Source organism: Hyperolius riggenbachi, chromosome 3 (genome assembly GCF_040937935.1).
Source record: "Hyperolius riggenbachi isolate aHypRig1 chromosome 3, aHypRig1.pri, whole genome shotgun sequence".
Classification (NCBI taxonomy): domain Eukaryota; kingdom Metazoa; phylum Chordata; class Amphibia; order Anura; family Hyperoliidae; genus Hyperolius; species Hyperolius riggenbachi.
The window spans coordinates 290,235,218-290,248,332 of NC_090648.1; the positions used below are offsets into that span (position 1 = coordinate 290,235,218).

Here is a 13,115-nt window from a genome sequence, read left to right on the forward strand (position 1 = left end):
TTTTTTCTCAGCCTTGGACTATTGACTTGCTTTATTTCATCATAGAAATGCTTATTATGTCAAAAAAATTATGTAATTATGTTCTATTCTGGTTGTGGAGGACCAGATAAGCCCTCTCCTGCACATTAAATGTACTCCTGCTGTTCATAGCAACAAAGCCTTCATCAAGGACACTGCAAGACTTCAGGGAGTGCCTGACTGTGTGGTCTGTAATTAGGGAGTTAACTCTGATCAGGGACTCAATTTCCTTACACATTTATTTATGACATTTGGGATTAAGGCCCAGTGCACACCAAAACCGCTAGCAGATCGTCAAAACGCTAGTGGTTTTTGGAGCAGAGAGCCGATATTTGCCGGGTGCACACCGAGCGGATTTTGTATGTGATCCGCCGGCCGTATCCGCATCAGCATCCGCGTGGCTAATGTATCTCTATGGGCTGGTACACACCGGCGGTTTGAGGTTTTAAGGAAACCGGAAACGTGCAGCAAGAGGCACGTTTGCGGCTTGCTAAAAACTTCAAACCGCCGGTGTGCACCAGCCCATAGAGATACATTAGCCACACGGATTTTCAAGCGGATGGGGCCAGCGGATCTGCCCAGTGTGCACTGGGCCTAATAGTTACATCTCCGTCTCATCAGGCTATCGACACCAGTGAAATGGGCAAACAGAACCAATCTGTTGTGGTGTTGGCTTACTTGTTCATTCTGGCACCCTGTCCCAGTAAAGTTGAAGTGAGTGAAAGAATGTATAGTTATTTTTTTTCCACACTTTATTAGGAAAAGCAGTAAAAATAGATTTTGGGGCATGGTTATCGGGCAAAAAGTGTGGAGACTTTGATTTTGTAGTTTTAAAACCTCTATTGCAACCATAATACTGCACGCACATCTGCTGCTAAACAAAATTACACACAATTAAAATTAAGCCCCACAAACAACCATACAACTTTTATTAAGGTCTGTTAAAATAAGAACTGAGTAAATAGTGTGAGGAAAAAATGGTAGGGAGCCAGACTTTAGTTTGCCTAGCTTCATATATAAATTTGAGAAACGCTCACTACACTACTAAACTCAGTCTACAGATGACTATGGCGTCAATTCACCAGAGGTTACCAACGTATTTATCTCTTGGGAGGTAATTTACCTCCTGTGATATCTCCAAATAGCAATTCTCCAGAAGTATAGGGGAAAATATCGACAGAGAGAAATGCAAGAGATAAATGTGAGATAAGTATGAGATAAATAAGTGATAGTTAGTAGTTAGTTTTTCTCCAAATCACAATTCACCAGGGAAGAAAGGGGGTGTGGCCATTCGCTATTTTTTCATCTCTTTATCCCCTGAATGAACCTGGAGATATCGTGGTTTTCACACAGCAGCTGCTGCTGTGGAAGATGGAGCCTTTTGAGCTTACTCTGTTAGGCCTTGTGCACACCAAAAACCGCTAGCAGATCCGCAAAATGCTAGCAGATTTTGAAACGCTTTTTCTTATTTTTCTGTAGCATTTCAGCTAGCATTTTGCGGTTTTGTGAAGCGTTTTTGGTGTAGTAGATTTCATGTATTGTTACAGTAAAGCTGTTACTGAACAGCTACTGTAACAAAAAACGCCTGGCAAACCGCTCTGAAGTGCCGTTTTTCAGAGCGGTTTGCGTTTTTCCCATACTTAACATTGAGGCAGAAACGCATCCGCAATCCAAAATCTGCAGCTGCCCGGGAGTATGCGTTTCTGCAAAACGCCTCCCGCTCTGGTGTGCACCAGCCCATTGAAATACATTACCCTAGCGGATACGCACCCGCAAGCGGATCGCAAAACGCAGCCGAACCGCTCTGGTGTGCACTAGGCCTTAGAGCTTGCTTCTATTATGAGGAGACGAAGGTGCAGGAGGAGGGTCTGTTTAATCGCCCCCTCGTATTTTTCGTGAAGAACAGTTCTTGATAATTTTACTGAGACAAAGGTGGTGAAGAAGTTCAGACTCACTCGTGATATGATTTATGATTTGATCCGGCAGTAAAAGGCGGGAATACTCTGGTCAGGTAGTGGTAAAACTCCGCCTCCTACCCACAAGGCTTCACTTTCAAGCTTACAGAGAGGAAAAGTATCCCATGTAAATCATGAATACCGATTACCTAACTCTCTGCTTTCTCACACTTTCCTCATGCATATCTCTCCGTTATCTCCTGCTATCGAACACTTTTCTCTCTGTCCTCTCACACTGGTGCATTGACTCCAGAGTGTTAAAATACCTCATGAGATAAACTACCTACCTTTTTTCTCTTAGTAAATCCTCTCTGGTGAATTGACGCCAAAGCATAAGTGGTGTTATGCTGTTTCACTGCACTTCACTTTTTCACTTGGCACTTTACTTTATACCCCTGACAAAGCCCCTCTCCACTTCCCTCTTATGAGGAGCGAGACATGTTGGCTTGGGGGAGGGGGGGGTTGTCTTCACGCTGTATTGAGAGTGTACCCAGAGGGACTATATATTTACATGTTCTGTATTTGACTACCACCACTTTTGTGAACCTTAGATTATTGGGCTGCTAATACCTCCTGTATGCTAATTTTCAGGGGGTGAAATTTTTTAGTGTAGTGAGCTTGTCTTGAGTTTATATATTAATCCAGGAAAAGTATAGTCTGGGTCCTTCACATTTGGTCTGACATTATTTTAACTGACTCCAATAAATGCTAAGCTTTATGGTTTCTCTTGGGGCTAAGTTTTAGTCCAGTGTTTGTGTGTTACATGGTAAACCATCAGGTAACTTTCTTGTGTATTGCTAAACAAAATAACTCCAATATAAAAACCAAAACCAAAAACACCATACATGCGAATGTCACAAGAGGCCAGCGGATACATGAAATACCTGAGAAAAAACACTGTTGCTTCCAGTGGGCAATCTTGCGTTTGTTTATTCTATAGCTTTTTGCCCATAGATATATGTGCCCCATTGCGGTTGTGTTCAGCATTTGTGTAGGATGTCTTAAATTTACCTCTAACATATGAACACCAGAATAAGATTGGCCTTTAAGTGGTTCTGGGGCTCATCTTTATAGCATGGATTTGAGGTGTCAACATTTTGTTTTTATAGCCATTGGCTTTAAGTAAGCTGATCCAGGTTTGTACATATTTCTACTGTGTGTTACTAATGGCCCTGCTTTTTGTGCTCCTCACATACATGTTATTAACTTGATTGAGTGATCCAATGTTTTTCTTTAACTGTTCAACTAGAGTATGCAGTGACAGAAAAGGATTCTACCCCTTGCTTTAATTGTATCCTGTAATGTTTGGAGCCCACTGGGCTACCTCCAGTAGATTGAATCTCTAGCTTTTTGTTCATCTAAATCTATACCTTGTAAATGTGATCATTATTTTTGTAGAAGTAATTTGCATCCACTGCTAGCATAGGGACCCCCGAATAAGATCTGTTTTATTGGAGCTGTAGGAATTGTCATCACACATATACGTATAGAACCAATAAGTTACTTTTTTGAAGGCATTATCTGTAGGTGCTGGGCTCATATTGAGCTGCAGTCTTTTACATTTTGCTGTGTTTAAAGGGGGTTTGTGAAAATGAAATAGGTTATGCAGTGGTTTCCTAGTTTTCCATTGAAAATCAACATAATTGATATTTTTACTAATTTAATATCCTTTAATGCTGGATAAAGGAAGAAGGAATATTTCTGCACAGTTATTAGTACAGGGAGTTTTCAATGTATGCCAGGGTTGTTCTCTAGAAATGTATACAATTAATATTTGTAATGAATGCATTTAAATGGGTAATTCCGATTGGAATCAATGGACATTTCTATATTTATGTTCCATGTCAATAATACAATCTGCTTATGTTCAAGCTGTGTGCACACGTTACATTGAATTCAGATGAGGTGGACTTTCTAACCTTCTCAAATAAACATATAGCAAGTGGGAGGTATATGGAGGCTGCCATGTTTATTTCCTTTTAAGCAACACCGCCTGGCTATACTGATGATCCTCTGAATTTAATACTTTTTAGCCATAGACCCTGAACAAGGATGCAGCATATCAGGTGTTTCTGACATTATTATTATTATTATTAAATCTGACAAGATTAGCTGCATGCTTGTTTCTGGTGTGATTCAGACAATCCTGCATCCACATAGGCTAGCAGAGATGCCTGGCAACTGGTATTGCTTAATAGGAAATACATATGGCAGCCTCCATATACCTCTCCCTTCAGTTGTCCTTTAATAATCACCTAAATATCTGTCACACCACATCTGCCAAGTAACAGGTAAGATCATTCACATTTGCTGCGATCCTGAACCATGCATGCTATTTGGCACTTTTAGTGCTCATGATGTTGCAACACCATGTCCTACTGCAACACTGTTAGTAGTAAACAGGGTCATGTATTTTAATGCACAGCCTTGCCAATGGTAGTGAGGGGTCCAAACAGTGAGGTGTTCACCACTCAGCACAGCTCTAATTGTAAATAGATCTTTAATACAAATAAAGCACTGTCAGTTCATGAGGACAAGGACCTTCATGCTTTGCATAATAGTGTTATGATACACAGGCTACTAGTTAAAGAAACTAGTAGAAAACTAATCACAGCAACTAGTCACTATAATTTGCAACTGGTCACTGTGAGTTAATGACTAGTGCTAGCATTTGGTTGCTAACACTCAATATTTTTAGTTGTTCAGGTATATTGCGTGATGCCGCAAACTGATCCGGTTTTATATCAAAATGTAAATTAAACGCATGTAAAGTAGGAAAGTAAAGTAGGCAAAAATGTATAGAAACGGTTATATTTTCTATTTTTGTCATGTTTATAAATATGGCATTTTTAGTGGAAATGTGGCAAAAACATTTTATCCACTTTATAAGAAGCCAATTTACAAAAGGAAAAATAGGTGCCTGAAACTGTGTCCAATAGTACAACAGTACTAGGCAGGAATGTGCATTGGTTCTACAGTAAACAGTTTTGAAGAAAAACCACTGAAATCCACCAGACAAGATGACCATCTCAAAGTCAAATATTTCAATATTATACAGCACACCTAATGGGGTACATGGTAAATATAATGTAATAAATCCAAATTGGTGATAATAATTTGGTCAGAAGATTCAGATATTTAATTTTATTCCAGAAATGTAAGCAAATGAATGAAATGGTCTCATATACATGTTTACATCCAACAGTTCAGAAATATTGTTTATACATATAGTAAAAATGTACATCCTTTTACCGAACCAGATCTCAATGATGAAAGTTTTTGAATTATTTGAACAAATATACCAACAATTCAAAAGAGTGAGACATTATATAATAGCTACATGTACAAGAAACCCAAGATTTTTGTTAAAAAATAATAATTATAATAAAATAAAAAAGCAATATCACCTTTCACACTTTAGTATATCAAGTTTTTTCTCTTTTTTTTCTTTTTTTGTATGGATGCTAACATGAATAAATTTGCAACAGCTTCAAGTGAACTTGACCAATGCCAAAACATTTTAAATATACTTCCTTCAGTGGTAAAGGTGGTGTAATTCTACCTGTGCTTCCAATTCCCTAGCCAAGTGTTTCTGTTTGGATTTAAGGAATTGGAGTTGCAAAATATGAATTTATTCTCCAATATTCTGAATTTCAAACAGATTAGTTCAAAGTAATTTTAATTGACATTTTATGGATCATATGAAAATCAAAAAGGTTTTTAAGCACATGAACCATATCAGATTTTAAGCTAAAAGCCCACAAGCTTAAATGCATCTACAGCAGAGGAAGCTATTTTGTTGATTGAACCATCACTAACTAAAAGGGTGTCTATGCAACTAATGTCTCATACATTTGGTCATGACATACTATGGAGACATCAGTAATTCCAAATGACTGTCTATGGGATGGAATTTCTGAAATATTGGGATAGTGAGAAAATAAAATAAATTTTCCCCTCAACTCAGCAAATTATGGATGTACTTTAGGGGCTCTGCTACACAGCCATTTCCTTGATAAAGTTTAATGCAGGATTTAGATTACCCTGCATCAGTTGTGGGAGTATTTGTTTAATGAACTTCGTAACAGGTAGAAGTGATTGGACCATCACAATCACAAAACCCTGCTATGCATGTAAGAAAGAAGTCCAATCTCTTCTAACTGGATCTATAGTTATGATAAACCATATAGGATACAGGATTTTTTTTGTCATCCAGAAATCGCCTGTATAGGGAAAGCCCTGAGCCACTGCAATTTTTTTGGACAAAATTGTGTAAACTAAAAATTTGCTGACTCCCTGGTGTTAGAGGTAGACAGTTTTCTTCCAACTCCCAGATTTGGTCCTTTTATTTTAATCAGCAGTGAAAGCCATGAATACAGAACAAATAACAGCTGTTACAATTCAATCATGACTTCTAACATCAGAGAATTCAAGGTATGAACACACAGTAACACAGTAATGAAAAATTATCAAAAATTAGTTAACCTCAAAAAAAGATAAATAAACAGGTTTATACCACCAATACATAAACAGATGTTTGTGCTACAGTTAAAACTGGCTGTATACAAAACATAATGGTTCCCCATCATCATCATATGATAGAAGCAAGAATACATGAGCCATTTAAATTGTCAGACAGTATGCTTTTATAAGGTATGCACAGAAGTTCAAGCAATAAATACATACATTAGTTCAAAGCCTTACAACAGCTACGCAAAGCAGAGCGGGAAAGCAAGTTTGCTATTAACTAGCAAGCAATGATATAAGAGTAAAAATTAATGAAATGCATTAAAGCAACATTTTTCTTAGAAAAAAGTCTGGTCATTTATGGGTCCACCAACATTTTTACATAATATGCACAGTTATCAAAATACAGACCAAGCATCTCAGAAAACCCCAAAAAAACCTAACATCTAATTTCAAAGCAACTGCAGTTTTGGAGGTTTATCTGGTATAATGTGCAAGCAGCTATTTTTAATTGTATTTATACAAAACCCATGCAAAACTCTACAGGTATATGCATTCTGTGGCTGAGACTTCCTTTCAAAGTTTTGTAACTGAGGTATGCATACTTAAGCATTGTCGTCTTTGGCCACTTTCTTAGTGGTGCAAATATCACATTAGTTAAATTCTATCAAGGTGGACACACATATGAAGACTGATTGCCCATTGTTCTTGGAATAATTCCCCTTTTTCATACATGAGCAAGGGTTATCTTATTTTCAGAAATGTGACATGTTCAACCAATGCTACAAAACTGAGCTTCTGCTGATCATGACCAATAGACAAACACCATGAAAGTAGCAGGTACTGTGATATTTTAACAATTAATGTTATGCCATATTTCTTTTTTTTTCTAATTTTGTCTTTTTTTTGTAGAGGTAGAAGCTTTCAGAAAGCCTTTTGGGTAAGTGGGAAAACCCCTTTGAAAGCTGTTGTGTCCTTCTATTTGGCGTGATAGATGACTGCGTATCTTTAAGTAATTCTTTGCTGACACCAGCAAAGAATAAATGATGAGCTTAGTTTGCAAGAACCAGTTCCATCATATGGAGCTGGTACATATGTTAAGCTCTAGCAGCCACTTTCTGTCAAAAACTGTTTGTAAAGCAATAACCATAATTCGGTTATGAGGTCCCTTGGTTGGGGTAAAGTATTTTTCAAGACTTGGCACAGCACATAAAAAGCAACATGTAAAGTTTCTAGGTTTCAGCAAACACCTATGCTATTTTCAGCAAAGGTGATAGTTAACTGGAACTATATTTGGGTAACGAAAACCAGCATATTTCAACAACAAGTTGGTCAGTGCAAGTCTTCCGAGGGGAGTGTATTGTTAGTGTTAATATCCCATATAAGCAGAGGCAGAATCCTATGTAACTTTGGTTTGACTGAAAATAAATACCATGGTCTACAATTGCTATATCTTTGTTTTCAGTGTAAAAACTTACCTAGCTCACTTTAAATCAGTATGAAATTATTTTTTGGCTTTACTAGACCTTTTATGTTTGGTTCCTACATTTGTATTATAACTTAAGACTATAAAAATAGTACACAACAGATAAAGACCATACAGTACAAGACATTCTAACAACATGAATTCACCACAAGAATGAAATAAAAAAAAAAACTGTATGGAAGTAACATAAAAACCACACCGTTTCTATATAACAATATGCATTCTGCATTTGTATCAAGTACATATTTATTTTGGTTGGTCATCCACATTTTCTTGCTTGCTAATAAACTTCCACTGGATTGTTCTCACTTTCTTCTTCAGTGAGATCTTCATCATATTTGGACAGGCATTTGGCCTCAAGAAAATTAACTTTTTCATATTTGTTTCTTTGTTTAGGGCTAAATAAAAAGATCCCAGAGGTCATCAGAAAATAGCAGGTAGTTCGTGGAGCAATTCCTTTGTACCAATTAAAGTTACAGAAGACTGACCAAAGTGAGTGGCTGCTTCTGTCGTTGAGCTATTGGCCATTGTTAAAGTTGGCTTTGGTTTGCAGCTGTAGCCTTTGACTGTATTCTCAGGTAGACAAAGCTTTATCACGAGGAGGTAAATAGTACAGTTGTCAGATAGATGCAGATATGCAAATGTTTCTATGGCGCTTGCACAGACAATGTTAGTTTAGGATTGCACTTTACAACTTAACACTAACAGCACAGACTGGAAGCCTAAAGGTTCTTGGATGTTGCAACAGTCTAATTACTGTGGCTTGTAATTGTATAGCTAATTTATGTCATTTACAGTTGGTGGCACCAACAAAAAAAAAATGAAAAAAAAATAAAAACACGGAAACGAAAAGAAATGTGCTTGTTTGTTGATTTTTCTTTCAATTCGGCTAGAGCAAGCTTTGTTACAAACTTCTGAACCTACTCCTGTGCAAATAAAAAAGATAAGTTGAACTTGGCCAGGAACAGTTTCTAACATTATATCTACTGTATGTTTGAGATTCACATTGATGAAGCTAACACTATTTTTGGCAGTATATGAGGCCATTTTCTCTCTACAGAACAAGTATCCTCATATTCAGTCATTTCATGAACCCTTTTGAGCCATATTTTAAATGGACAAGCCATTATATAAAGAACAGTTTTTTTCAAGAAAATCAGTTTTTGTCTTAAAAAAAGAAGACAACAAGCAGATTCCTTGTTGCATTTAATCCCAAAGGTTTGGTTGAACAAGTTCCTCCAGGACTGTCTCCATAATCCATGCGTAATAAATAGTCACAGTAAAAATCTGTCAAATATTCATGGTTGTGGAGTGGTTTTGAAGGTCAGTGCAATGTCCCTTCATGTGAGGTCTCTTAAGTCTGTTCTTTATTCCAGATCTTCAGACAAGGGCTCCTCCTCAAGCTCTCTGTCTTCTTCCAAATCTGGACTATGGTTAGCTGTTGTGACCAATGACATTGGGCAGTCCTCGTCATCTGCAATCACTGGTTCTTCTTTGACGTGTACAGAGTGTCTGAAAATGTAAAATAAATAAAGACCTTCAATTAGAAATAAAAACTACAAAGATTTTCAGCAAACATGTGTAATAAAACAATGAGCCTCAACTTTTCGGGTACAATGAGGCAAATGTGTGGGGAGCAAAGTATTAGCAGGCAATTCGCTAACTGAAATATATTTATGATACACACTAACTCACTCTAAATGTTGTGAGTAGAACAGTTGAAAGTTTAGGGGAAAAAAAGTAATAATGATCAAAGATATCCATAGATTTAAAATGATGCATCTGATCTTACTGAAATTGAAAAAAAAAATCAGTACCAAGACTTTCACTTCAGAGCATTACTGATGATACTGATCACTGCCTTTTGAAAATAAATTGCACACACTGTAGAAATCATTCACATCCACAGTGATCAATCACTACAGGGCTTGTCAAATCCCACACGTGGCATAGCCATTCTGCTTAACCATCCCATACTGGGACCTAATTTTCATGCACCTTAGAAAATGTATGCTTTGAAACACTTGTAGGCTGGATCATTTAAAGTATGTAAAAGTTCCTGCACTAAGATTCCTTGAAGTCTAATCCAATGGATTCTTCTATGCTAGGGCATTCACATAGAAATGTGCAGTGCATTAATAAGGGCCTATGGATGTTTTGGAGAGTTTCCATCTAACGTAGCAAACATTTTTATTCAGTTTTCTGCAAATAAACATTTTAAACATATATTTATACAAACCTCAATATTTTTTATTGCTTATTGGGAGCAGGAAATCTCCCAGAGTAAAGTTAGTCAAATACAGAATTTTTTTTCTACAAAAAAATGTGTGGCAAGCCCAGTGCATGCTAACACATTACATGATTTTTCTCAGATTAACGAGCATTGATGGCACCATCTCCATAAAAATTTCAACCCCCACTTCTATGCATCGATGGCTTGATGATTACCTTTTCTTTAAAGAAATGTTTTATCACCATAATCTTAATATTAAATGCATGTATCACTTCACCCTTAAGTGATAAAGCTTGACTGTTGCAGTCTGTGCTTGCATTTATAGCAGTCTAGTGTAAGCCCCAGTAGTAAAATAGCAACAAGGAAGTCCTTTTCTGGGCTGTGCCACCAATTAAATAAGTGCCGGCAGGTGAACCTCAATATATAAACGCAGGTACGTGTGTGAATATATATATATATATATATATATATATATATATATATATATATATATATATATATATATATTATAATCATCTATCGCCTTTACCCCCGAAGCAAGAAAAGACCTGCTTTTTTTATCTTGTTAATAGAAACCACAATCTCTTATTAATATGCAGGGCTAGTGTGCCGCTTCTCAAGAGGAAAACCTGCAGCAAGGCTTTGCCATTAATCAACTTCAGCCCAGCAGTTCAGCAAGACATGATGATACATGTTTTTAACTCTAAATTAATGAATATCTTTACCAACTGTCAATAAACGAAGAAAAACACTGGTGAGGAACACAAGTTGAGGTGGGAAATTTCCAAACACAACAGACTGATGGGGAAATGGGCAACTAACAAGAATAATAATGCTGTCACACACAAACAAGGCTTAACATGATCCAGGCCCTACTCAAGGAAAGGCTTGTGCTGCAATGATAAATCTGCCAAAACCTAATTATTTTTGACATATTAGATGCATCAGGGAATCACTGTGAAAAAAAATCCTTATCAAGTACTTTTTGCATTAGAAAGTGACTGAACCTGCCAGCCATCTCTTGGGCTACGCTCTTCAATGAAAGGAGTAACTTTGAATTTTAAAAGGTACAGATTGCTTTAATATTCATTGCAAAATAACTTATTATTCAATCCTTATTGGGAGATTCTCAGTTTTCTATGTTTTTTTTTTTTAGGCGTGAGTAAATTATTCTTTTTCCGTTTTTTTTTTCCTTAAACAAGGCATTAAAAATGCTGAAACCTTCAAAAACATAAAAATGAAACAACAAAAAGAATGTACTTTTTTCTTCTTTTTCCCCCAACGTAAAGCTGTTGCTGCAAATGTAAAATATTTTCATCTACTGGAAAGTAGAGCTTTTCAGTTTCTCCCTACCAGCAAGAAGCTCAACATGCTTTTAATGTTGTACCAGCTGGTATAAAACAAGCCAGGAACTGTAATGTTTCCCAAGCAGCAAGCAGTGGTAAATAGGATCTCCCTAAACAATTAGCTGCACATGAAAGATTATGTGAGGATGCGTATTTATTTTTGTATAAGAGAGTCCCCCTTGAGCTTTGTGACAAAGGAAAGCAACTTGTCACTTATATTTATCATATGGTAACAAACAATCCTTGAGATATGTACTTAAAAATATTAAAGAAAGACAAATGAGCCTACACTACACAAGGTCGCTGCAGTCATAAACCACAGCAAAAGCCTTTTTCCTAATATGAAAAACATAGCTTACAGCTTTAATCTGCATTAATTATAAATCAGTAACATGCTTGTGTGGTTTGAAAAAGCGAGAAAAATTATTAGTTCTCTCAGTCACTTTACGCTGTATTAAGATGTCTGGATGAGTCATTTAGTATTTAATGAGTAGCAAGCATTATAAAGTCAGAAATAAATGTGTACTATGTATCTTTGAATTCATTGCTGCAATTGGAATGAGACACTTGCATATTATGACAGGATTATTAGCAGCAATCATGCACAGATATGCTAGGGATGCAAATAACGTCATTAGCAGTGTATTGTAATGAAATAAGGTGTATTATCATCCTTTATGGTGACACAGAGCGTATTAGCTATGCTCCAACTGGATTGGTACAATGCTCTCTAAGCTTACTTGCTTGGATATTCTGCAGAATGATGCATACAAATTGGGCCTGAATGATTTCAAATCACCCAAGGAGTCCGCTAGAAGACAAAATTGCATCTGAGAAAAACTAGGTGATAAAATATAGCAATAATTGTGTTTAGATTTATTTATTTTGTATGCTTTGCCATAAAATTAATTGATATTTTTAAATGCATTTTACTTACAAAGGGGAAAATATGCTTCTTCAACATCATACAGTGAAGAAGCTTTATGGCCATACACTTTATTAGGGCTTGTTTTCAAGGTGGCATACTAAAACGCTTTATGCTGTAATATATTGAAATTGATTTAAATTACCCCATTATGGGAAAATTAGATCTTCAGGGAGTATTCATTAAGCAGCACCATCAAGGAGCCACAGTATTTTAAGCAGCCTGCACAGTGCTGGATGCTACCACCTCCTGTTGTATCTCACTCGAGTATAGAATAATATGGCTATAAAACTCTGGGATATATTCGGGCTATGCTGTATGTGCAGCGTCTTCCTTCAATATATGTAGAATTTATTTAAGAAATACATCAATTAACCAATATAATATTTTACAATGTTTAATACAATTTATGAAGTTATACATTCATTTCAGGTATATGTAAATTAAAGGCTGTGCAATATTTTACTTATTTTATGAATTAAAGCTAATGGGAACCCATATTTAAATAAAAAAAAGTCAGATACTCACCTAAGGAGATGGAGGCCCTGGGTCCCATAGAGCTTTCCCTCTCCTCTCCCAGTCCTCGTCGTTGCACTGGCTCCCCCGTAGTGGTATTCGACCGTTTCGGTCAAATACAGCTGTTTCCCCGCCGAAGGGAGGCTTTGGAAATGCTTCGGGAGCACTC

The 13,115-nt window shown here is 36.6% G+C and overlaps 1 protein-coding gene across 20 annotated transcripts in view; it reads right to left on the minus strand.

Annotated features, from left to right (window-relative positions):
* Positions 1-5,156: 5,156 nt before the first annotated feature.
* Positions 5,157-13,115, minus strand: part of FOXP2 (forkhead box P2) — a 314,143-nt gene continuing 306,184 nt past the window's right edge. For all 20 annotated transcript variants that reach the window (XM_068276462.1, XM_068276460.1, XM_068276465.1 and 17 more), the window contains one exon: positions 5,157-9,438. In XM_068276462.1, coding sequence (XP_068132563.1) covers positions 9,294-9,438 — 145 coding nt within the window. In that variant the 3' untranslated portion in view covers positions 5,157-9,293. The remainder of the gene's footprint in view (positions 9,439-13,115) is intronic.